The following is a 26749-nucleotide window of genomic DNA, read 5'->3' on the forward strand; positions in this document are numbered from 1 at the left end:
GTGTCTTAGCAATTAAGTGACCCAAGTTATTTAAACTTAGGTCGCACAGTTTAAAGGACATATTTTGTATTGTCCTATAAGAACTGAGGACAAGAAGGTGGTAACGAAGATTACTTGAATCCTTGAAACTCTTGTCACAATGTTTACATTGGAAAGATTTTTCTTCAGTGTGGACACAAAGGTGTGTTTTCAGGGAAGATGATGCAGTAAAATTCTTGTCACAATGTTTATATTGGAAAGGTTTTTCTCCAGTGTGGACACGAAGGTGTGTCTTCAGGAGAGATGAGGTTCTGAAACTCTTGTCACAATGTTTACATTGGAAAGGTTTTTCTCCAGTATGGACACGAAGGTGTGTCTTTAGGGCACTTGAATGACTGAAACTCTTGTCACAATGTTTACATTGGAAAGGCTTCTCTCCAGTGTGGACACGAAGGTGTTGCTTTAGGTTACCTGACAGACTGAAACTCTTGTCACAATGTTCACAGTTAAAAGGTGTTTCTCCAGTGTGGACATGAAGGTGGTAACGAAGATTACTTGAATCCTTAAAACTCTTGTCACAATGTTTACATTGGAAAGGTTTTTCTCCAGTGTGGACACGAAGGTGTGTCTTCAGGAGAGATGAGATTCTGAAACTCTTGTCACAATGTTTACAATGGAAAGTTTTTTCTCCAGTGTGGACACGAATGTGTGACTTCAGATTACCTAACTCATACTCGTGTCTGTTCAAGTCACCTGACACACTGAAACTCTTGTCACAATGTTTACATTGGAAAGGCTTCTCTCCAGTGTGGACACAAAGGTGTTGCTTTAGGTTACCTGACTGGCTGAAACTCTTGTCACAATGTTCACAGTTAAAAGGTTTTTCTCCAGTGTGGACACGCTGGTGTTTCTTCAGGGAACCTGAGTCACTGAAAGTCTTGTCACACCGTTCATCATCATCGTCTTCACTGGTCTCTTCCCAATCATCACTGTCTTCAGTGACTTCAGTGTCAGATTCAAGTTCAACTTCAATCTCAGAGCAGTGGGAAGATATGTGTTCTTCTTCTTCATCATCATAATTTTGTTCTTCACCTTTCACTGCTAGTAATGTCAACGTTGACCCAACAGGTTCCTCTGGTCTTTGAAGTAGTTCCTCCTGTTCCGTTTTAAGCTCCTCCTGTTGATCTTTAATGTGTGGAGGCTCTGGTTCCTCCTGGAGCAGACTGGGGCTCCTCTCCTGTTCAGGAGCAACCTCCTCTTTACACACAACCATGTGCAGGATTTCTAGGAGCAGAAAGATAACATGATGGTCAACACTGGATTCCTAATTTCTTCTTCCATGTTCCATGTACAAAATGAGCTATTACCTATCAAGATAGGATTGACTAAACCGTTACTAACTACAGGTTATTACTGTTCTGAAAGATTTTAGCAAAATACATTGTTTCTTCAGGAACAATATTTTCTTTCACATGAAACTTACTGAGGTGTGGCTGGTCTTCAGCGTCCTGTTTAATAGAAACGTCTTCAGCTTCCTGTTTAATAGAAACGTCTTCAGCTTCCTGTTTAATAGAAACGTCTTCAGCTCCCTGTTTAATAGACACATCCCTGGCTGAGTTTGGAGAGTTCATCTTAACCTGGGAGTGATGCATCATGGGTATTGTAGTTCTTATGAGTCTGGAGAGTTCGTCTTCACCTGCAGTCTGGACTCCGGTCTGAAATCAAGTGAATAAGGAAGGACTTTAATAACTGGAGCACTATAGTCCGGCAGCCAGGGGTGGGGAGTGGGAAATGTTTTATTGGCCTAAAATATTGCCTATATACTTAAATTAATGAGTCCACTTGCTGACCGGCTGTCGGTATTGATCAATGTATTTTATAAGGTCTTATATGTGACCATACCATTACCTATATACGGCAAGATGTCAACATTTCATTATGCTTTAACGATTAGGCCTCCAGCATTTATTGATAACTTGTGATATAATTCATGCCAGCATTTTTCCCTGTTTAACTCTTATCTTGAAGAGCAAAAAACCCAGACCGGAAGTTATGATCTTATGTTAGGGTGTGTGACGATGCATCATCATTCTATGTTTACCGCGGGTGCTGCTAAAACATAATGGAGGCGCATCACAGTGCCGGCTCTGGGCCGTGGAATTAACCTTATTTGGACCAAAAATGCCATCTGGGACAAGGAATAGGAGATACAGGCGATTTAAAGAAACAGATAGAATGGATGTTTATGGGCACGACGATCAAGATGACGCGATTCAGTGTTATTAACAACACCAACTAGCAACCCGATGCTAACGTGAGTAGCATTATGGCGGACTAAGTGTTAATAGTTTAAGGGCCCCAGACGGAGATCAGTTGCCCGAGACGGAGATTGATAAATGGGACGGAGATTAATGATATCAAAACCGGTCGCATCGCTCCACAGCCTAGGAGCGCTTGTTGCCCAATCATGTGTTGCACAACAGTGACACGTCATCGAAAATGTTCCCTGCCTGTTTAGTGGACGAAAACGAGAATCTTAAAACGTTCATAACTCGCAATCTAAATCATCCTGTCTAATCATGAAAAAAGATCCTGTGTTAGACGGTGCTCCGCGGTCCAGCCGCTAGTCGCGAGAGATGTATTCTTACCTCCCGTTGTGGTCGATCGAATAGAGTGGTGTGGCTATTGTTAGCTGCTACACAGACATTCACAACAACTTCCGGTCCGCCGGTAAAAGTAGTCCGGCCGCTATAAATTATGGGCACATTTTATTAATGGATTAAATAGGCCCGAGCCCTCAAGGTGTTAAGTAGCATGGGATGTGTCAAACTAGGGGGTTGTCATAATTCTGAATCCATTCCAAGCATTAGTTGGCTTTCATATACTTTTAATATATATACGCTATATTTGTTTTTTGTTTTGAATATTTTCTAGGTGTTAATTTAAACCAATTCATACATTAATCAAGAACACTTTAACAAGATACAATACAATGTAGATCGGGTGATTTTTTTTTAGAGATTGGTAATATGTTAAATCGGTTTATTGAAAATAGCTGATCTGCAATCTCACTAATAGGTTGTAGATGGATTACAATTATACGAATAGTGGTATATAAATATATAAATAGAATCATGACATGACCAGCTAGACACTAAGGCTGTACCCTAGCCCTTTTTAGGACTCAAACTTCGGCAGGAATTTTCGAGCGAACATCCGGACCATTTGTTTCTATTTAATTTAAAAAATAACCTTTGAGATATCCGTCTCGATCAGAGCGCAGCGCGTCTCCCCTGCTCTTTATCAATCTCTCTCGTCTCTCCTAACACACACACACGCTCCGCGAAAACAGCTGATCTGCGAGCTTGCTGGCAGACGACAGCGTAGCTTGCTCGTTCATTTGTTCCACCTGTGTAGAAGCGCATTGAAGTGGGCACAGGGCAAAAGCAGAACCTGTCACCGTGACCGTTTTGCTTAACAATGATCAGAGTTCACTTATTTTTAGCAATAGGCTATGTGATGCTAGAGAGCATATGCTAATATATTATGGCTGCTATGAACGGTTCCCTCTATCAGCGATCATGCTGGGGTGTGTGTGTGTGAGTGAAGGCTCATACATATGTAACCAGGTGGACTTTAATGCAGTTTCTCTCATTTCCCCTATGGTGTGTTTGTCACTGACACTAATGATTGTGTCATTGAGTGCAGGTGCAAGTGGCTCCAGACCAGCCAATCATGATGCAGTACTCTTTTCAAAAGCAGGAAATCCTAGTGCAATGGCAGATCTGACTGATTCTCCACAGGCGAGCAGAGTGGTTCTCAGTGCTACCATGGTATGGTATTTTAATGTCTTTTAAATAATGAAGTTTATCCAATTGGTGACAATGCAAGTTGGGCCAGTAGCTGTGAGGCAGCTTTCTGCCAGAGGTGCGCTTCCACTCTGCTTGCCCTGTGTTAAGGTATATTATGTGCACATAATGTTATCGTTTCCTTTGTGATGTATGTATTTTATTTTGTAGTTCTCAACCCACTGTAAGGCTTGACCTCCTCTTCACTGTTTGCATGTTTAGACATTAAGAGTAGTTAAACTAATTGTGTGTTTTTGTTGCAGTGAAACTAACCTACTTGAGTTGATACTCCTTTTGATGTGATGTGCCTTAACTGCTCATGATGTATGGAGAAGAAATGTGTTCTACAGTGTTGAGAACTGCCATTTTGTATTAAGCCATGGTGCTATTTATAACTAAGTTAATGTGAAATAAATGTCAACCTTTTGTAAACTCTGGTGTCTTCACTCAGCTCCTCCTCATCCCAGTTTCTTAAGCTCTGTTTTACGAACCTGTTTAAGCCTTAATTGGTTGTTGGTGCAATTCCAACTGGCGTAGTCTGTAGTGTTAAATGCATTTTAGTACCTCCTATTTCGGCCATCTGGTTACATTTGGCTACAATCATGCAGTTCACGTTTAGACAGGTGCGAGAAATGTTCATGAAAGCAGCTGTGTGATACCTATGGCATTAAGAAAACCAGGACTACCCCATACCATCCTGAAGGTAACGGCCAATGTGAGCGGTTCAATCGGACGCCAATTGTAACCAGATGGAGTCGCTACGTACTCCTAATGTCACAGTGATACTACGCCACTCCCAATTACAGGGTGGGAGACCCGGAATACATATGAAGGTAAGTGTTCAGGTTGAGTGAACAATAATTGTCGGTTGCTTCATAGGAATATAACTTTATTCGGAGAAAGTACAGAGTATTGACATTTCCTTTAAAACGTATATTCACTATTCACAGTATTGACATTTCCTTTAAAACGTATATTCACTATTCACAGCGTTACCAATAAAAGGTTATCAAGTCTTCCACTACACAGATAAAAGGGATTTGAATCAATTGCACTAGGATGCACTCATTTCCTATGTCCATAGACACACCGTTAAGCACTGCAAAGAAACGCAATAGCACTCTGAGCCAAATATGGTTGGCATTAAACACTGCAAAATAACACTAAAAGGCTAAAAGCCAAAAAGAACACCACACTGTAAAAAGGGACAGTAGTCCTTGAGTGCAACTCTGCAATATAATCCTTAAACCAATATATCCGTCTTTGGCGGTTAACTAGTTAACTCCTTGGTTAGAGCAGTAAAAGTGAGGACACTTATAAAAACACCACTTGGGTGTGATCTAGTACAAAAACATAAAAACTATAGCAGCATAGACTTGAATTCAAAACAAAAAAGATAAAAAGAACAGCGGTTCACAGTATGAGGTCCAATCTGTAATGGAACACAAACCTCAATTAGCCTCATGATTTACCATATAGTTAAAGCGCTTTCATGGTTGTACTCAGATTCTGAGTACAACGCTGAGGTAGCCAAACAATCATACATAACATGCATTAAATGTACTTTGTACTGCTAATGAGCACATACCCTGTTAAGGTGATCAGGGCATCCAGGTTGTTGGTAAAACAGTCAGTGTTTGCTCGGTCGGGACACCGTCTGTGTAATATAAACATGTCATGAGGACTAATATAAACATATCATGAGGACCTGCATTTTACTCATAACAAAGACTGCTATGCTGTCGCAGTATGGACGTAAGCCTACCTCTAAACTCTGGTGTGTAGGCTTACACACACGCACAACGGACACCACGCTAGCCAGGCTCTTGTCAGTGTATTACTGGGTAGAAACACCGTCTGTGTAACAAACGTATCATGAGGACTCACGTCATTCATCAAACACAAACTTTTATGCTGTCAAAATACGGACGGAAGCCTACCTCAAGACTCTGGTGTGTACACACACACACACACACACACACACACACACACACACACACGCACACACATTAGCCGGCTCGTTCGCCGCTGCGTCTAACAACGAGACAAGCATTTGCATAATTAACTGGGAGACAATTTAATGTAACGGTGTGCTGTTGCGGTATGAGGCAAGCCTACCTTGGTTTCTCTGAACTGTGTACACACACACACACACGCTGACAGGGCTGTCACTAGATCAGAGCTCCACAGTCTCTGACGAAGAAAAAGAATAAATAAACTGGAGGTTGTTGACATAAATCAACCTAGAGACAGGTAACCCTATATTAGTAAAACCAAGAGCTTACCTCGATGCTACGAGCACAAACAAAACACCACCCAACAGCCTGACTGGAACAGGAAACAACCTGGGTAAAACACCGCCTATTCCCTATGCCTGGCCAGCTACCCTATATGCTGAGCTGAGGGGGTGGTGCTATGAAACGTATTGGTTCCCAGTCCCACTGGGACTGTCCCACTGATTACATTCGCCCCTCCTAAATTGAATCGGCGTCCCGACGATGTATCAACCTGGTACTGGGACGAGCAGGCCCCCATTCTCCCCCCCTGTGCTGGTGACACAGTTTGTCTGTATGGTAGCCGGTGAGGGTTGGGGTGGAAACCAGCATTACGTCGGCTGCTGCGGCGCAGGCCAGGAGAAGGTGGTGATAAATGTTCTTCCGAGCCGTCAGTTGATCTTGGGCTACCTCCCTGGTCTGGTACCGGATGCGGTGGGCTCCCATGAGCCTCCGGTTCTGGTGTTCGTACACCTGGGTCTCCTCTCTCATTATGCTCTACTACCAGAACGATAGACTCCTCAGAGTCACTTGTGGCATCAACTGGAGGTGTATGGTCTAGAGTGACCTGTACTGGAGTCACCGGTTGGGCATCGGGCCCCCCTCCCTCTGGTGCAGTCCGCAGCTCGGTCCGGTGTATTCGCAGAGCAGGGCCATCCTGGTGGACAGGGGCGATGGTATACACCATTCCCTGATCAAGGGGTCTATTCACGACTCGATAGAGGCAGGGGTGCCAGAGGTCTTGGATCTTGTTCCTGCCTCTAACCTGGTGGTTCCTCCTGTAGACAAGCTGACCCTCTTCTAGACCAGGATTGGTCACCTGCTGGTTGTGCTTTCGGTTCCGTTGTTCTGCTTTGGCCTGCAGTTGCTGTCGGACATGGTCATACACTGTCTTTAGGGATTCTTGATGTTTCTTGACCCATTCCTCTGGGGCCTCCTCACCAGAGCCTTCGTCAGCACCAAGGAGAAAGTCGACCGGTAGCTGGGGTTCACGGCCAAACATGATGTAATGTGGAGCCAAACCGGTGGTCTGATGAGCAGTGGTATTGTACGAGTAGGTTACCTGGGACAGATACTGGGGCCAACGCCTCTTCTTCTCTGGTGGCAGAGTGCGAAGGAGGTCGTGGAGCGTCCGATTGAACCGCTCACATTGGCCGTTACCTTCAGGATGGTATGGGGTAGTCCTGGTTTTCTTAATGCCATAGGTATCACACAGCTGCTTTATGATCTTGCTCTCGAAGTTTCTACCTTGGTCTGAATGAATGCGGCTGGGGACTCCGAACAGGTGGAACCAGTGTTTGACCAAGACATCTGCCACTGTGCTCGCCCGCTGGTCTCTTGTTGGTATAGCTTGTGTAAACTTGGAAAACACGTCCGTGAGGACTAAGACATTTTCCCGTCCATCACTGGCTGGCTCTAGTAAGGTGAAGTCCATAGCCAGTAGCTCGTTGGGTCGACATGCCTGGAGGCTTCCTCTGTATGCCTTGATTCGAGGGCCTTCTTTTGCTAGCATGCACCTCCCACAGCTACAGCACCAATGTTCAATGTCTTTAGCCATACCTGGCCAGTATCCACGATCCCGTGTCAACTGTAAGGTGCGGTCAACGCCCTGGTGTCCGTGGCCATCATGCACGCTCTGGAACACTTTTTCTCTAAGACACTGGGGTAATAGTATTTGGAATAGTTCTTTACCACCTCCGGGGGGGTAGATCTTCCGATACAGCACTCCATCCCTCTCCACCAGGCGTCCCCACTGGCGAAGTAGCTCCCTACTCTCCTGGCTCAGATGTTCACGTTCCTCTCGTCCGGGGGTCTGTCCTTCCTTCCAGTACTTCAACACCGGGCTAATGACAGGGTCTTGCTTCTGTAAAGATGCCAATTCAAGTTGTGAAAACCCTGGCATAGCAGCCATCTCACGAATGTGAGTTTCCTGGAAGACAGAGGAATCCGACAGTGGGTGGCGTGGGGCTGGGGGAACTTCCATCCCAGTGGTGAACCGGTCCAGGTACTGTCTGGATAAAGCGTCAGCATTTCCATTACTACGACCTGGACGGTATTCTAAGGTGTAGTCGAAAGAGGCCAATTGAGAAGCCCATCGCTGCTCCAGTGCACCAAGCTTGGCCGTTTGGAGGTGCCGGAGAGGGTTGTTATCTGTGTAGACAGTGACTTTGTTGCCTAGGTGGTATTCTTTAAATTTTTCAGTAACAGCCCATTTAAGAGCCAGGAACTCGAGCTTCATGGAGCTATAATTATCCATGTTTCGCTCAGTTGGCTTAAGTCCTCTGCTCGCAAAGGCTATCGGCCGGCGCTTCCCATCATGGTCTTGTGAGAGTACTGCGCCCAATCCACCATGGCTGGCGTCGGTCTCAAGAATGAAAGGCTTTTGGAAGTCTGCATAAGCCAGGACTGGGGCTGTAGTCAGACCTTCCCTCAGCGCAAGGAATGCATGCTCGCATCGCTCATCCCAGAAGTCTGATAGGGGGGTTTTAGGGGTCTTACCCTTCTTGTTGGGCCCACTCAACCTTGCCACCAGGTGATGGAGGGGAGCTGCTAGCTTGGCAAACCCCTCCACAAACCTTCTATAATAAGAGGCGAAACCAAGGAAAGAGCGTAACTCGGCCAAGTGCGAAGGCCGCTTCCACTCCCGCACCGCAGCCAACTTTTCTGGGTCGGTAGCTACCCCCTGTTCGGAGACAACATGGCCCAGGTACTTCACTTCCTTTTGGAAAAAGTGGCATTTGGACAGTTTTACCTTCAACCCTTGTTGGTCAAGTCGCGAGAACACTTTTTCCAAGCGTTCCAGGTGTTGGTGAACTGTAGATGAGAAAACAATGATGTCATCAAGATATAACAGGACCGACTGGAAACGTTGGTCCCCAAACATGCGCTCCATTAAGCGCTGGAAGGTCCCGGGCGCATTGCATAAACCAAAGGGCATTCGGTTAAATTCAAATAGCCCAAAAGGAGTGCAAAAGGCTGTTTTGGCCCGATCAGCTTCAGCCATTGGCACCTGGTTATATCCACTTGCCAAGTCTAGTGTGGAAAACCACTTTGCTCCAGTTAAGGCGTCCAAGGACTCTTCAATTCTTGGAAGTGGATAGGCGTCCTTCCGTGTCTTCGCGTTCAGTTGCCGATAATCAACGCACATACGTAGCCCTCCTCCCTTCTTCATCACCAGCACAATGGGGGAAGAATAGGGGCTGCAACTCTCTCTGATTACTTGGCTATCCAGCAATTGCTTAATGTGTGCCCTGACTGCCTCATACTGTGAAGGGGGAATACGCCGGTAGGGTTGTCTTACTGGTGCCTCTTCTAACAGTGGGATTTCATGGGTAATAAGGTTAGTACAGCCTAAGTCACCCTCATTTTTAGAAAATACATGCTGGTATTTAGTTAGTAACCGCCTAGCCTCAACCGTGTCACTGGGATCGAGGCCAGGAAAGTTAAACTGTTGTACATCGCTCACAACATTATGGTCAATGTGCACAGACTGCACTGAAACGAAAGCTGTACATTCTCTTGTGGACTCATCTAAAGAGAGTTCAACATGTGGTGCATCACCAGTTACAACGTCCCTTTCCTCTACAACTTGAACCGTTCCTATCACTCTACGTGGCACTAGCCACACATCAGACTGTCCTACATTAGTGATAGGGGCATGGAGGGTACCTCTCTCAGCATGGACTAATGCAGGGGAGACGAGCAACCCCTCCGGGAGGCCAACGTCCAAGGGACCAAGGGGTTCCAGCAAAAACTCCATAGGTGGGACCTGGGGACAAGTAACAGGGATCATGGAAAGGGTTCCAGCAGCAATACATATGGGGCTTTTACCCTGAACCCTAACGTTAAATGCATTTTAGTAACTCCTACTTTGGCCATATGGTTACATTTGGTGTAGTCGGCAGGACAGAGCACTGGGTGAGAGCTGGGTGATCATGGTGAGACCAAGTGTGGAATTTGCTCTTTTTCCAGACCAGCAATGATTTTAATTGATTATCAAATGTGTTAATTGTCTGCCCCACTGCCTGTGTGTGTGAGATGTGTTGTGTAATCTGGGGGGAGAGAGATTGACGGTTGGCCTCTGCAGCTCCCAAAGGCGGGTCCAGGCTTTCCCATCAAGGGACTGGGTGTTAGGAGGCTTGATCGGGTTGGTTACATGTCCTTAAAGGAAGTTTGGAGGTGGTCCAAAGGGACCACTTCCCTGGAGCCACTCCTTTCTGCAATGCCTCTGTGACTGAGCTGTGAGGAGGGGCTGGAGGTTCAGGTGCTAAGGGGCAATGGCCATGCCTGCGGAGGCACCCGGTGGACCTGTCCCTGCCCAAGTGATGTCAAAGCGCCCATGAAGAGAAGCTACTCCATAAAGGGAGAGGGACCACGCATGGTAGGAGTGCAGATGGCGTCGAGCTTCCCCACGGAGCGTGAGTGTGTGATGTGACTGCCACTGACCAGAAGCCATGAAGGCCTCGGGACCGTTCTGTATCCCGGCTATAGTCTACGTGAGCCATGAGGACATGGCTGTGTTAAAGCTGGGGTGGATGTAACCAGGTGGACTTTAATGCAGTTTCTCTCATTTCCCCTATGGTGTGTTTGTCACTGACACTAATGATTGTGTCATTGAGTGCAGGTGCAAGTGGCTCCAGACCAGCCAATCATGATGCAGTACTCTTTTCAAAAGCAGGAAATCCTAGTGCAATGGCAGATCTGACTGATTCTCCACAGGCGAGCAGAGTGGTTCTCAGTGCTACCATGGTATGGTATTTTAATGTCTTTTAAATAATGAAGTTTATCCAATTGGTGACAATGCAAGTTGGGCCAGTAGCTGTGAGGCAGCTTTCTGCCAGAGGTGCGCTTCCACTCTGCTTGCCCTGTGTTAAGGTATATTATGTGCACATAATGTTATCGTTTCCTTTGTGATGTATGTATTTTATTTTGTAGTTCTCAACCCACTGTAAGGCTTGACCTCCTCTTCACTGTTTGCATGTTTAGACATTAAGAGTAGTTAAACTAATTGTGTGTTTTTGTTGCAGTGAAACTAACCTACTTGAGTTGATACTCCTTTTGATGTGATGTGCCTTAACTGCTCATGATGTATGGAGAAGAAATGTGTTCTACAGTGTTGAGAACTGCCATTTTGTATTAAGCCATGGTGCTATTTATAACTAAGTTAATGTGAAATAAATGTCAACCTTTTGTAAACTCTGGTGTCTTCACTCAGCTCCTCCTCATCCCAGTTTCTTAAGCTCTGTTTTACGAACCTGTTTAAGCCTTAATTGGTTGTTGGTGCAATTCCAACTGGCGTAGTCTGTAGTGTTAAATGCATTTTAGTACCTCCTATTTCGGCCATCTGGTTACACATAGTCTGGATTTTCGGTGGTTAGGTGACCACCGGACTACAACATGACGTCATGAGCCGCGGTGAAGAGCAAACCACCGCCACCGCCACCGCTCCAGCCCTTCTCTCTGTTTTTACTCACCACCGCTCAACGTTATTTCAGCCTTGGTGGTCAGCTCACCACCGAAAATCCAGACTATGAATAGGCCTTTAGTGAGACGCGTCAGACATTCCATTCAATGGAACTCTTTTGTTCTCACAGAACAAGGTTCTGTGAGAGGTGCACCTCAGCTGCAGGCCAATCACCAAATTAATGTGCAGTTGTGCACGGGAGACTTTGGAGAGGGACAGAAGAACAAGGAGATATTTCTTTAAAAAATCATAACTTCTGACAGGAATGCACTAGAAACTAGAAATAAAAAAGGAAAAAAATAATATTTTTGTTTTAATAAAAATAAAAAAACCGAAAAACGAATGGTTCAAGCCCATTAATTAAGATTCGAGTGCCAACCCTAACGAGCGAACATTCGAACCTTGAATGTTTGGGGACAGCCTTACTAGAAACCCAATTAAAATAGAAACCTCATAGATTATATAAATGTGTATGTGGCTTCATTAAATGACGAGTGCTTGGCTGTTATGCATCCACGGTTCTGTGTGCCATCACGCCCGTCAGTGCACATTTGCTTGATACTTGATTGTTTTGATAGAAAGTTCAGACAATAAAATCCTTCCTTCTAAAGTCCCTCTGTTATGGGTTATGGCACAAGTATGAACTGAGCAAATCTGCACCATTCTAAGTGAATAAAGTAGTATGTAATTCCATGGAAAAGTCACTGTTTACAAGCTCATCATGTCACACAACAGGGCTCCCAAATGACAAATGTTAACGCCCTCCCCCCACATTCTGCTGGACCCTCTTGTAAACAAGTGTAAGGCTTTATGGTGTCGTCCACAGTTAACAGTTTATGCATTGTTATTGTGCTTGAAATGTACCTATTCTGCATACAGTTAATAAACACTTCAATCAAAAGCATCTCGGTAGCTTAATGCTAGCTGACCACACGTCCAGTCCCTTGTTAACGTAGCATTTCCAAACCACTCCATATTAGGTCAGAATGTTAATCTGAACACAAACAAGACAACAATGTGTTCAACCATTCGGGGGCATAAATACTCATTTTGTAAGCTACCTGAAAAGTGTAGATTTCAATGAAGCTTCTGGAACACCATCTCTTAGTCTAAGATCATTTAGAATTCAGCTCTAAGAGTCTTAGAGCTGAATTCTAAAGCCACTCGGTCAGTCCAGTATGACGGTGACGTCACGGTGACATTGGTGACCCGCCGAAATGTGTGACCATCGTCTCTAGACGTCACGTGACGTCAGTGTCCGAACGTAAATCACTGCGGTTTGTTTATTAGCAGAGTTCAACCTAGCGGTATTTAGGCAGGCTCGTATTTAAAGATCACCATGTGAGTTATTTATTATGTCAAGTCCACAAGACGGTCACATATTTCGTCAGGTCACCAAGTTCACCGTACCACCTCTCTCTGCGGGAGGGTCCAATCTCCAGTGTCGAGTCAGCTAGGATAAGACTTCCGGTGGCCGAGTTCTTCAGAATAAAAGTACCCGCTAAAGTAAACAAAAACGATTAATTTGATTGGTTTCACATAATTTTATAGGACTTATATATGCATTTCATTTACAACATTGATGGATTGTAAACTGTATTCACATGATGTAGAATAGGTACATATACTACATACTGCTACGAGGATAAAACCATAAAAAGCACTAAGACTTGTTTGCATCATGGTCGTCCATTTTAAATTAATCAGAAAACAATGTAGCCTATGTCGTGTATTTTCACACAACTAACCTCAGTAAACTCACTAAACTGGAGAGAAATGAACTAGACTAAAGCAAACCGTAGTCAAAACCTTACATCAGATGAAGAACGCAGGCTGAGAGAGTTTTCCTCGAAGTGTTGAATCGACCATTTATTTCAGACCAAAGACACAGAGCTTCGCCGTGGGCCAGGCCGGCCCACGAGAGCACACGGCCAGCCCAAGACTACTAACTTTAACATTGACAACATGAGACAAAATATACCTTCACATTGAATTCTGGGTGTGGTTAAGATTTACATACAGCATTTGTAGCAGATAGCTGTCTCTCACAAACATCCTGGAGGTTCCTTGAGACAAATATAGGCTAAATTTCTCCAACACCTGGCACGGCTTCAAACAGTAAAGAACAATGCCTGGCCACAGGGTACTTGGCTGAGGACCTCTTAGTAAAGGAAGACCCACAGACCAAGCTCTTCTGACTAGACACTGGCCACAGTTACATGCACAAAATGTATTCAGAATGAATGACTTCATTCCGAACAGAGATTCATACTCAACTGTTTACATGGAACTTGAATAAAGGTATTCCTCATTCCTCATGTGTTTACATGCATGCTCATTCCGAATAACTTTGGACATGCGCAGTAAGTGGTTTGGGGTGTAACCTGCTCAAGACAAGTTTGACATTTGAGTTGACAGGGAAGTGAAGTGAAGATGATGTAGATGGACGCACGACAGCGTATCCTGGCTACTGCCATTTGTATTGACATTTTGTTTTTAGTTAAGCAGCAATTTGAACAGCTATTTTTTTTACTTCAGGCTAAAAAAAAGAGTCGGGTGAAACGTCACCAGTTATTGCGTTTAGCCGCGACAAACATTCCCCGGCAAGTTGCGCCTCTGCCCCCACCGCCAAGAAAGAGCAGGAGAGAATGGATGAAAGTCCGAAGCCAAGACTGGTGGGAGCGTATAGTTCTTTTAGAATATACAGACGCCGAATGGAAAAATGACTTTCGGATGAAACGTGCGTCTTTTGTCAGACTCTGCACACTAATGGAGAGATATATGGCCCCTGAAGAGGTTACGGTCAGAGCGCCCATTCCTCTAATGATGCGAGTGGCCATAGTGCTTTATAAATTAGGGAGCTGTGGGGAATACAGGCTAGTAGCAAATCAATTCGGCATACACAAAAGCACAGTCCATAAATTCACATACATGTTTTGCAAGGGGATGGTGGGTGGGCCGATTCGACAACTTGTCCGTGTCCCAAATGAGGAGGAGGCCATGGCAATAGCGGAGCGGTTCCAGGCAGCACACCGCATTCCCCAAATTATGGGGATTATAGATGGGACACACATCCCTATCCTCCCTCCCTCAGATGGGTACAGCGATTTTGTTAATCGGAAAGGATGGCCCTCCTACGTGCTGCAAGCTGTGGTTGATGACAGGTGCTGGTAGGTAACCTCTCATAATCATTTAATAGGCTATAGGCCTATACGCACCAGTTTAAAATAATTTGGAATGAAACTAACTATATACTGTATGTACCATGACGTTACACACAATAGCCTATAGGCTCTAAATATAACCAATGATATAATAGCCTATACATTTCGATCCCAACAACACATTCCCATATAGCCTAACATTTACAGCAGCAGTCAGTTGTCACAGCGGCCTGGCCGTCAGAACACTAAAATACATTAGCAGCATTTGGAAAATAAAATATAACTGCGGTGACCGCAGTCCATCTCAGAACATACAGATAGCTGTCACCCTCGTAATCTTCCTCCTCAACAACCTCGTCAACGCTATAGTAGCCTAGGCTAGGCCTACTACTAAATGATGTAGGCTAGCCTATTCTTTTTATTTTATTTGATTTGGGCCCACCAAAGAAATGAGATATTCGTTTCTGCTATAAACAACCTGCAGTTGACAGAATCGAATGGGCATTGCTCCCCGTGCGTAATTTGCGCTCCGCAGCACCCTTATTTACCGCAAACACGCATATAAATTAGCCTAAAATGTTCCAACGAGAACTTTTGGATTAATTACATTACAGATCTGTATAACCTCGAGGTGACTTCTGCAAGTTAAATGTAGCCTATGACAACACTAAAGTGTCCCATTATGCAATCAAATAGAATAACATAACACACACGCAATGACACGTTAATGTTTTCCCAAGTTTCTGGAACATCAGCTGTAAAATGCCAGGTAGAGCCCATGACGCAAATGCGCTTAACCACTCCAACCTCTTCCAAAGATCTGACCGGCTGCCAAAGGTAAGGACAGTTTAATTGACATTATGCTGGAACACTACAATACCTGTTACTGCACCTTCAAACAACATATATGTAATAAAACATACAAAAACACTGCAGAAAGCCTGGGGCACCTTCATTCTTAACTAATGTATTAACTAACGTCCATAGTATCACACACTGCATGCTTCATACCTTTACCTTACCTCACTATTGTGTATCTAATATGTAAAGATAATTTGTTTGTTTTCCCATTTTGACTTCTGATAATAAAGCTGATTCTGTTTCTTCCTGTTTTATAGTGTGCGAGGAACATCGAAGGAGAGGAGATCAACCTCATGATTGTGGGAGACCCAGCATACCCCCTGCTGGATTGGAAGCTGAAGGGTTACATCAAGTCCCCTCGCCTGACTCCAGAGCAGGAGTCCTTCAACGTTTACCTTAGCTCGCTCAGGGTTGGGGTAGAACAGGCATTTGGGATGCTCAAGGCGAGGTGGCGGGTACTCCTAAAAAGGAGTGACTTTGACTTCACCTTTGCACCGACAATGATTGCCACCTGCTGTGCACTGCACAATTTCTGTGAGAGGGAGAGAGATTTCGCCTGTAACAGTTGGTTAGAGGAGGCTGGTGACGATAGCCACACTCTCACATACAGGCAGCCTAACCAGCCAGTGAATTTACAGAGCAGTGACAGAGGAGGCCGTGCAAGGGCAGCTCTGACTACATATATGGCCACTCACTTCCCACTCCGCACAGGGCTGAGACACAGATGAAACTGTGGGACGCCCACAATACACATGTGGTCGAGATCCATGTGGGCCACGAGACCATTTTATGGGTCAAACAAATATCGTTTTCTTTTTTTTCTTACAATGCAATTATTTCAAAACATTATCAAAGAGTCGTGAAAATAAATAGTTGTATTTTCATTATTTTGGGTCCCAGGGAGACCAAATTTCTCTTTTGGGTCTCGAGAGGTTTGGGAACCCCAGTGGTTTTCAACCCTTTTCATATCAAGGCCCATTATTTATTCTGCATTTTTTGATGACATTTAGCCTTGCAGACCTACAACTTAGAAGATTTTTTGTTATTGTTGGATAAGATTGTCCACAATTCCATGCTGTATTGATTATGGTACCATTAAGAGATAACAGGCAAACGTTGATCAAAATAACATTCTCTAATTATGTTGACGGTTTGTAAATTAGGTAATGCATGTTTAACAATATAGTTTAACTCTTGAGTGTCACATTTGGTTCAAGTAACTCTCCATTTAGCTGGGGACCCATGCACCTGGAACCCCCTCAAGGACCACTGGTTGAAAACCACTGCTATAGTGTATATAGTTTCAATGTGCAGTTTGTTAAATTACTGTTTAGACTGATAGGTTATTGGTTATTGATTTTTATATGCATTTTATGACATGAATTATTAATTTATCTTGTGTTTTTCCTTGCTTACAGTAAATAGTTCTAAACTGTTCTTTTTCATACAGCTTTAGACTTGTTTGACAATCATCAGCTTTACATGTATTCATGTTGATTTTGAAACATTTACATAAATTCAATACCGTATAGTAAACTTAACCTTTGGCTCTGAACTTGGTCTTCTGTTTTCTCCTTCTAAACCAAACCTCTTTGCAGAAATAGCTGATCAACAAGCTTGAATCTGCTCTTTTTGGCTTAAGTTCCCAAAATAGGGATGCTAGGGTTCAACTGGTTAATGTAACAAAAAACCACAAATATTTGGCAGCCCCCCCCACCCCTCATTGAAGACCCCTGACATAAAACCTCTGAGACATATAGGCAGTATCAAAATAATTTATTTTCAAAGAGTGCAAAGAGAACAATGCTTCAATAGCAAAATAAGAGAGTGCAAACAATGCCATAGAAAAGTACTACTTAAACATAAAACATTTAACTGTAATAGTTCTGTAAAGCCAAACTATTCACACCTCGATAAGCCTAGGTTCCGAGTCCTGACTGTGAGAATATTATTTTCCAAATTCAGGTGTGAATAGTTTGACTTTAACAGAACTGTTACAGGTGCACTATTCACAGTATTTCTTTCCCTGCGAAAATATTCAACTGTTAACTGTTGATTGTCTCAATTCAATAGCTTAGGTCCTGGCAATTATACTAAACATAAAATACTCTCTTTGGCTGACTAAACATTCAGTTTTAACCGTTTTCTTACCGTTAACAAAAACAACTCACAAGAGATTTCTTCAATTCAACAGTAATGTTAAAAACAAACAGCCACAAACAGCATTTGGATACTGAAAATGCTGACTTATTTTGTATTTGGATATTAAAGGGTAGAGCTTTCACTGCAGTTTGGGTTGTTCTCGGAATGGTGGGCAGGCTGGGAAGTTTGGGAACGGTGGGAAGGTTGTGAATGCGGCTGAGAATGGTGGGTAGACTGGGCCGGCACGGAATGGTAGGCAGGCTGCGAATGGTGGGCAGGCTGAGAGTGGTGGGCAGGCTGGATCAGCTGGGAATGGTGTGTAGGCTGGGCAGACTGCACTGGCTGGGAGTGGTGGGTAGGACCGCTGTAGCCTGGGTAGGGATGCTGGGGCATCTGAGGAGGGTATGAGAATGCTGGAGCTCTGGCCTGAGGATATAGAGGGGCTTGAAAGACAGACTTAAGGCCATCAAATAGTTGAGACACAAGACGCTCATTTGAGCGGGAGCTTTCTTCCATGAACCTTGAGAGGATCCTCTCTTCCCTTTGATGATTATTTTCCTGTTGTTCTTCAATCCATCTGTGTTGAGCCTCTTGCATCTTCTCCTGGAAGGATTGTTGTTCAGTTGACCAAGTGTGCATAGCTTTTGCATAAGCACCTGATGGTGGTCTTTGTCCTAAAGGGGCATTGTGGAATATAAATGAGTCTGCATGATATGACCATGATCATTTTCCACATTTATTAAAACACACACACACACACACACACACACACACACACACACACACACACACACACACACACACACACACACACACACACACACACACACACACACACACACACTAAAAACAACTGAAATTGATTCCTGAGAGAGAGAGAGAGAGAGAGATAGAGAGAGAGAGATTTTAATTTTACAGCACCCATTTATTTAACTAACACACAAACATACTTTGTTTGGTGGCCCGTGGCTGTGCAGAGGTATGAGGAGTGGGACCACTGCCTTCTGTCGTGGTATGCAGAGTAAAGCTGCCAGCTGTCTCTTCAAACTGTTCAGAGCTGGAATCCTGATCTGAGAAATGGAGGGGGGGACGGTTATAACTACCTAACTAACCAGTAGTTGTAATCGCCGTCTCTCGTATCTAGACTATGCAGCTAAAATATTGTCCACTAGAACAGTTCTGTAATGTCTGAAAACACACACTGCACACACACATACACTACACACACACGTGACACTTTAAAGTAAAACACTACGCCATTATGAGCAACAATAACGTATTGTGTTTGAACTTACCAGCAATGCTGTCAATTTCTGGAGGAGATTCCACCGTGTTATCATCGCCGAAACCTATATCCACACCATGGATACCCACGTTGGCCATTGGGCGATGCCCTAATAGTTCGTCCATTCCATCGAAAAATTGAAAAGTAGCTGGGTCGGAACCACTTATACCATTTTTACTCTTAGCCTTGAAATAGGCTGACTTCAACACCTTCCACCGGTTTTTTATTTGTTCAACTGTTCGACAGAAACCAGCCTCGACGAACATATTGAAGACTTGTTGGAACAACTCGGTGTGTCTGACTTTACGACCATCAAGGTGTTCGTTTATCCCCAACTCTTTTAAGATATCCAACAAAAAAAAAGTTTCACCCTCGGCCCAGTTTTGTTTGGACGATTGTTTTGGCACCGCGCCGGTCCCGGCCATTCTTCGTCCTCTCTGTTCGATCCTCCAGTGCTCCAGTCCAGTGTCAGCTTGTATTATTGTGCCCATGTGCTGCTGTTTCTCTTCCTGTTTATGTGTAACGTCACCGCATGGACATGCAAAATAATTAATGTATTCCAAACGGGGAAGCGTTCGGAATAAGGTGTTTATATGGTAGATCTATACCGATGCAAACGGTATATACCACCCCTTCAGACCCGAATGAAAATTCATTCGGAATGGGATATTCTATTCCAATTGAGGTGTTTACATGAGCATTTTTATTCTCATGACTGGAATGAATCCATTCATTCCGAATGAATGTCTGCATGTAAATGTGGCCAATGTGTCTCACATAACCTGCATCTCAAATTAGCAGTGACCAAAATGTATAGTCTAATTATTGACATCAATAACGTGAACACATGTTTCAGGGTTGAGCTGCTTAACGACGACACTGTTTTCAAACCAAACGTTTTACTTTTCTTTTGTACATTAATTAAAGTGTCAACAAACAGTGAAATGAAATGAAATGAAATGAAATCTATATTTACCCAGGGTATCTGGGCTAAGCTCAAGAACTTGTTTCCAGCCAGGCCCTGCTCATAGAACACATTTCATCGTAGTGGTTGATGCCTTGTTCAAGGGCATTTCAGCGGTGGTAATTTTAACGTGTCGGACGGCTGGTTCGAACTGGGAACCTTCCGGTATCTAGACCGCGCCGCTATCCGTTCGGCCACCGCTGCCACATATGCCAGTGCACATGCGCAGTACAGCGCTGCTGCTGGAATACAGTACCACTCACTTCAGACGGGTCTGATTTCTAGCCCAAACACTCTAAAAGGCGATCGAAAACAACGGAGGTATGATTAAATCTACCGCTACTAGCAACTGGACCACAGCGTGCTGTATAACACATAATCTTTGCTTAGAATTGGACAGAATGATTTAGATCGCGAGTTATTAACGTTTTAAGATTTTCTGTCTCGTCGGCTAAACAGGGGGGGAACATTTTCGATGACGTCCCACTGTTGCGCAACATCGAAGCCTGTGGAGCGATGCGATCGGTTTTGATATCAATAATCTCCGTCCTGTTAAAGGAGAATTCCATACTAAAAGGCTTTCTTACCTTTCTTTGTAGTTGTTACAGTACGTCCCCACCAAAGAGGTCCAGGTGTTATTTTGTGCAAAAGCTCCTTATTGGCTATTTCCCCTACCATAAGCCCTAAATGAATTGCATTGAATGGGAATTGGGCTATGGGGTGTTGTGCTAATTCGCTTATTTCCATCGCTCAAAATTATAATTTTTTTGTATATATCCTCTCTTCATAATGTAAATAATATCCCAAGGGGCACACTTTACTTTATTTCGATGGAAATAAGCAAATTAGCACAACACCCCATAGCCCCATTCAATTCAATGCAATTCATTGAGGGCTTATGGTAGGGGAAATAGCCAATAAGGAGTTTTTGCACAAAAAAACACCTGGACCTCTTTGGTGGGGACGTAACGACTACAAAGAAAGGTAAGAAAGGTAAGAAAGCCTTCTAGCATGGAATTCTCCTTTAATCAATCTCCGCCTAGGCCCTAGACGGAGATTGATCTCTGTCCTGTTAATTAGTACAGTCTGATGCCCTAGACTCTAGGGCATCAGACTGTACTAATTAACAGGACAGATATCTCCGTCTGGGGCCCTTAATTAATTATGGTATGTGTGATGAGCTTACCATAATCACAGTAATCCTTCAAAATACTTTTTCATTATTTTACAATCATGTAGTATAGTGTATATAGTATAGTGGATAATATAGCTTAATATTTAAGATTTAATTGAAATAGTTTATTGATGTTTTTTTCTTTTTTTTCCTTTTTTTGCATCAATAGACATGTGGAGCTTATATGAAATATAAACAGGATTTTTGTCTAAATCATTTACTGGTTACGTCTTGCTTTTCTTCTTTTTGAAGATGGAGGGAACATGTTCCCACTGTCCTCCCCGAGCCCAGCGTCCATTTTGACAGGAGAGATGATCAGAGGAGCAGAGTTTCTACCATTATAGTTGTGGCATGGACAGAAGAATGGATATAGTCTCTCAGTGAAGGTGCAGCCAGTGAAAGAGTAGAGACTTACTCTGGTCTCCACATCATAAAAGGAGACCAGACCCTCCTCATAATCCACAAACACTCCCACTTTCTGGAGCTCCTCTCTTACAGGGAGGAGGACATCAGGGTAAACATTAGCCTCGTACTCATTTCCATTCATCAACCTTATAGTCCAGTAACCGTTGTTGGGTCTCAGACAGATTGATCCCTTCCTGTTGATGGACTCTCTGGCCACTCCTATGTCCCAGTCAGTCTTCCCTCCAACCTGAACCTCATAGTAAAACCTTCCTGAGGAAAAGCTTTGTTTTCCTAAGACAGAGGGCCATGCAGAGAATCTCTCTGTGTTGTCAGGGACATTATTTCTTAGGTTTCCACGACTCACTTGTTTTCTATCGTCAGACAGGATGAGGTAGGGAAGTGCTGTATCAGGGTCCAGAGTTACATCCACCTCATATTGCTGGATGCTCCTCAGCTCAACATAACACAGCTGCTTCTTCATCTCTTGACTGATTGTCTTCTCCAGCTGAGACACAGCTGTCCTCACAGTCTCCACATATGAAGACAGATAGACAATTACCTTTGTCCAGTCCTTGGTGGGTCTCCACCCTGTGTTGTTGGATGTGAAGCTCTGGAGGAGGTGGAGGTGGTCATCAGTGTGTGAAATCTGTTTCAGCTCAGAGCTTCTCTTCTCTAACTGAGTGACTTCTTGTTGCAGATCTTCAATTAAGCCTTCAGCCTGTTTCTCTGCTGTTTTCTGCTTCTCTTCAATCACACCAATGAGCTCAGCCTGGCTTCTCTCAACACAGCTGAACAGAGTGGTGAAGATCTGCACACAGTCTGCTATCACTGTGTCTGCATCTTTCCTGCTGAGCTCTACTGAGTGTTTGACCTCCTGAATCTTCACTTGTCTCTCCTGGATCATCTGCTGGATTTCAGCCTCTGTCTTTGCTTCATATTCTTCTTTCAACTTGTGACTCCTGAACTGTTGAACCATCTCAGAAACAAAAGTATTGACAGATACGTCTGGTCTCTTATTGAAGATCTTTGCACACAGTGGACACTTGCACACATCACTAGTGTCCCAGTAACGTGTGATACAGGCTTTGCAGTAGTTGTGTCCACACGGAGTGGCGACTGGATCAGTGAACACATCCATACAGATGGAACACAGGAAGTGCTCTTCAGACAAGAGACCGCTGGTGGACGCCATTTCTACACCGCTGAGAATAAAAGTGAAAGTGGAGGAAGCTGAAGGTTGAAGTGGCGAGAACTAAGTGCTGTCTTGGAGATAATCACTGCTTCTCTCTAAACTCAGGGAGTGACGGCCGTCCTTTATATAGAGCTCTGATAGATGCTACGTCACATCTCGCTGATGTCACCATGAGTCACGTGTCTATATATCCATATATGGAGTTTTTTTACATTAGCATGATGTCATCAGCACTAGACGTCTCTGCGTACGAAGCTCCAGATCAACCCAACGCCCAAATATGGAGTTTGTGATGTCAGACTTGGATAGGTCAGTTGGATACGTCGGACAGCTCCATATATGGAGTGCCGATACTCAGTAACCGTGGCAACATATCAAATGCTTATATATGGGCATATCGAGTTTGTTTATGGATATGTCTGAGTAAAGTGACGTGACCATTAAAGACTAGTATTTTAACAAGGACTACTGGCCTACTTGGAACGATGCATGTTGGAAATGCATTCCCCACCCAGTTATTATGTCTGTGTCCTTTTTATGCCCATATATGGAGTTATTTGTCAGGCATGCCCAAATATGGAGTCTATAAAAAAAGCTCACCACAAACCAGGTGTAGTCGCCCATGGCCGCGTGCACGAAACGGGACCACTCGCAAGAACTTCACAGGACCGCGCCCACAGAGATACGCTTGCGCTTTTTTGGTCATGGCTGCCAGTTCCCACCTAATGTCGCTTCGGAGTCCAGACTGCTTCAGACCGTACTAAATAACTGCTAGCTTACATAATATCTTGAGGCTACATACAGGTCTCCCATCATGCAACAGCATGATGGAAGCTAGCGCCCCTCAAAAAAGATATATAGGCCTAGCCTGGCTAATAAGCCAGACTCAAATCACACTGTCGTGTGGTATTTGAGTCTGGAGATGCTGTGTATGGATCTTGTTTCCCGGGGGGGCGGGTTCAAACATTTTCTCTTTGACGCAATTGGTCAGAGCTACTGTCAGTCAAAGGTCTCAAGCATTGAACGTCAATGTACCAAAGCCCGCCCAGCCCATATTGCATACCGTGTCCCAATTGGCCACACCAGTTCTCTAGTGTAGGAAATGGGCGTTCAATTGAGCCTCTCCAGACCGTAATCCGCCGGCAGGCAATTTTTTTTTGCCAATGGCTGATTCGGTCTGGCTTATTAGCCAGGCTAATATAGGCCTACAGGTTGGGGGAAAAAGGAAGTGGTTTATAAAGAGGTGGTGCGTAGTCACTTGACTAAGGGAGGAGTGTTCTTTTCCTCTCCCTTTGGCCTGCTGAAAGGTGGATTTTCAGGCCTGTTTTAAAGGATGCCAGTGATTAGCATTTTTTTAGGGAAGAGATCAGGACATTCCACACTTGGGTGGCAGTGCTGTAGAAGCAGAATCTGCCCATGTTTGTTTTAAAAGTGGGTGTTACCAGACCGTTGTTCTCACTATATTTAGTATGTTTGGTGACAGCAGTGTGGGCAGAAACCCAGCGCTCGAGTGCTGTTCATGCAGCCTGAAAAGGGACAAATTGGACTGAAGCCCCATGAAGTGAACGGACTTGTCAGAACTCTGTCTATGGCTCTGATCACGACTAGGTGGCGAACTGTCGTCTACATTTAATGGGTAGATGCCATCTACATTTAATGGGTAGTTGTTAGTCAGGTTTTCACCTGACAAAAAAAAGCTCACCACAATCCAGGTGTAGTCGCCCGTGGCCGCGTGCACGAAACGGGACCGCGTGCAACAACTTCACAGGACCACGGCCATGGAAATACGCTTGCGTAATCTCGCTCCATCAACTTATCTACACGTCCAAAATAAACTCACGACTCTCATTGAAAACTAATTACTAGGCGCGTCAGTCACTGCCCGTCTGAAAAGGCCTTATGACTGACATCATTAATGTGACATCATCAATATGACATCAACAACTGAGATCCACAGGGAATCGAGCCTGTATTGTTGTCTATTCGTTGCTGAGGTGTTATTTTTTATGCTTTTTTGGTCATGGCTGCCAGTTCCCAACTGCTGTCGTTTCGGAGTCCAGACTGATCCAGGCCGTACTGAATAACTGCTAGCTTACATAATGTCTTGAGGCTAGGACTGAAGTCTAAGACATACAGGTCATCAGAGGTGTTGTCTACTCCAAAGAAGATAGCACGATCTCCCATCATGCAACAGCACATCCTATACATCGTAGGAGGTGGGCCAATCCTCTTGAGCTCAACCTTCTTCCAGGAGAAGGTCTCTGGACTGAATGTCCACACATCATTGAAGGTCTGGTTATTGTTGCGGCCACCAAATATGTACAGCTGTCCATTGTAGGAAAAGTCTAAAAGACCGTAGCGTTTTTCTGGAAGAGGCTGTGCAGAAGGTGTGTCCAGCCAGAGGTTGGTCTCTGTGTCAAAGACTCTGATGGTGTTGATGCTGGAGTTGGCTCCACCCCCAAATACAAACATCTTTGTCCCGATGATGGTGGCAGAGTGACGGTCTCCAGCAAGAGGTGGAGTTCCTCTGGTGTTAATTCCAGACCAGACCATTGTGCTGGTGTCCAACTTGTAGATGTCATTAGTCCATCCAGTCATCTTGGTGTATCCTCCATGGATGAACATGTCCTTCCCCAACACACAGACTGAGTGGGAGCTCCTCTCCTCTGGAACAGACCCAGAAACCCTGGGTGTGAACCATGTGTGGGGGGCGACATCAAATCCATAAAGTATGTTGCAGTGAGGATATCCTCCCCAGATGTAGACTGTTCTATCAGCACAGCTGTGTGGCCGTAGCACATGGAGGGGACCTCAAGGTGACCGTCTCCTCTTCCATGTTCCACTGGAGGTAACTTCTTCCAGCATAAAGACACTGTGTTGAAGACATGCACATCCATCTGTTCCATGTTGTTGTATCTCCCTCCACCACAGTCGCCTCCACCACAGTCGCCTCCAAAGGAATACAGTTTGTTCCTCACTGCTACAGCAGCATGGCGGACTCGCTTTGGTCCTCCTGCTTTGGAAACGGTCCAACACAACATTGTCTGTTGTTTGTGCAGCTGTTCTCATCTCCACTGACTCTGGCGCTATGTATTACTTCAAATGACTACCTTTCAGTGGAGCATCCGTCCGTGAAATAAACTGAACCCACTAAATGTAATGCCTCAACGCCTCAACTCCTCAACGTGTGTGTGTGTGTGTGTGTGTGTGTGTGTGTGTGTGTGTGTGTGTGTGTGTGTGTGTGTGTGTGTGTGTGTGTGTGTGTGCGCGTGGCACAAGGAGAGACAGTGTGGTCCATTTGCTGACCAGCTGACTGCTCGCCATCGGTCCATTTGGTCAGCTGACTCCACATCATTGGTCCATTTGGTCAGCTGACCTGCAGGTCATTAGCTAAAACAGGTTGCACCTTTTTAGCTTTTTGTTCAGCTGCTCTTTATTATAGCACTGCTTTGTTGTCAGAATAGAACTGATATTGGAGAGGAAAAAATACCAGTAAGACGCCCTGAGGGCGCTGAAACAACAGAACTAAAGAAAACATTGCATGGATGCACCTGGGAGTCTGGGACGTATCCTCACTGATGTATCCCAAGGTCATCGGGGGTTTCAGGTCTCTCAAACATCATCATCATCATCATTTTTTGACTGCGGTCGAGATCATGGATTCCACAATGCTACGCCAGACTTCCCAGTCCTTCATTGCCACCCCCAGTTCCTGCCTACTGAAGCATGGGTCCCTAGACATGACATCAGGGAAAGACAGCTTTCTACCTCTGGTCCGCCCTGAGGCAGGACTCCAGAGAAGAAGGGACGATATAACCTCATTGTCAGCTCTGTAGCAATGGCCGGCAAACTGCGCTCTTCTGGATCGGACCAGCGAAGAAACACGGGGAAGGTTGCCTGCGTATATTAGATTAGTCGATGTTGGGCTCTTCCAAGACAGATTTTGCGCTCTCATTAGAACGTGGGTGTAAGTGCCATCCAACCGATTCTCTTGTTTC

At 44.5% G+C, this 26749-nt stretch overlaps 1 protein-coding gene and 2 long non-coding RNA genes across 3 annotated transcripts; all 3 read right to left on the minus strand.

The window, feature by feature from the left end:
- Positions 1–4708: 4708 nt before the first annotated feature.
- LOC306941485 lies at positions 4709–5801 on the minus strand. Its single transcript, XR_013792164.1, has 4 exons — positions 5768–5801; positions 5593–5684; positions 5416–5484; positions 4709–5259 (listed from the first exon to the last, which is right to left on the minus strand). It is a non-coding gene; the product is annotated as an uncharacterized lncRNA (long non-coding RNA).
- A 16-nt stretch (positions 5802–5817) lies between these two features.
- On the minus strand, positions 5818–6183 carry LOC306941493. The gene is made up of 3 exons (XR_013792165.1): positions 6113–6183; positions 5946–6020; positions 5818–5861 (listed from the first exon to the last, which is right to left on the minus strand). It is a non-coding gene; the product is annotated as an uncharacterized lncRNA (long non-coding RNA).
- A 15188-nt stretch (positions 6184–21371) lies between these two features.
- On the minus strand, positions 21372–24935 carry LOC306934285 (E3 ubiquitin-protein ligase TRIM21-like; the record flags this gene model as incomplete). Its single annotated transcript, XM_079516856.1, has 2 exons — positions 21372–22347; positions 24886–24935. 2 exons carry the CDS (start codon positions 24933–24935, stop codon positions 21372–21374), a joined length of 1026 nt encoding a protein of 341 aa, XP_079372982.1.
- Between the last annotated feature and the right edge of the window lie 1814 nt (positions 24936–26749).

The sequence above is a fragment of the Electrona antarctica genome (assembly GCF_951216825.1).
Source record: "Electrona antarctica genome assembly, chromosome: 2".
NCBI lineage: Eukaryota > Metazoa > Chordata > Actinopteri > Myctophiformes > Myctophidae > Electrona > Electrona antarctica.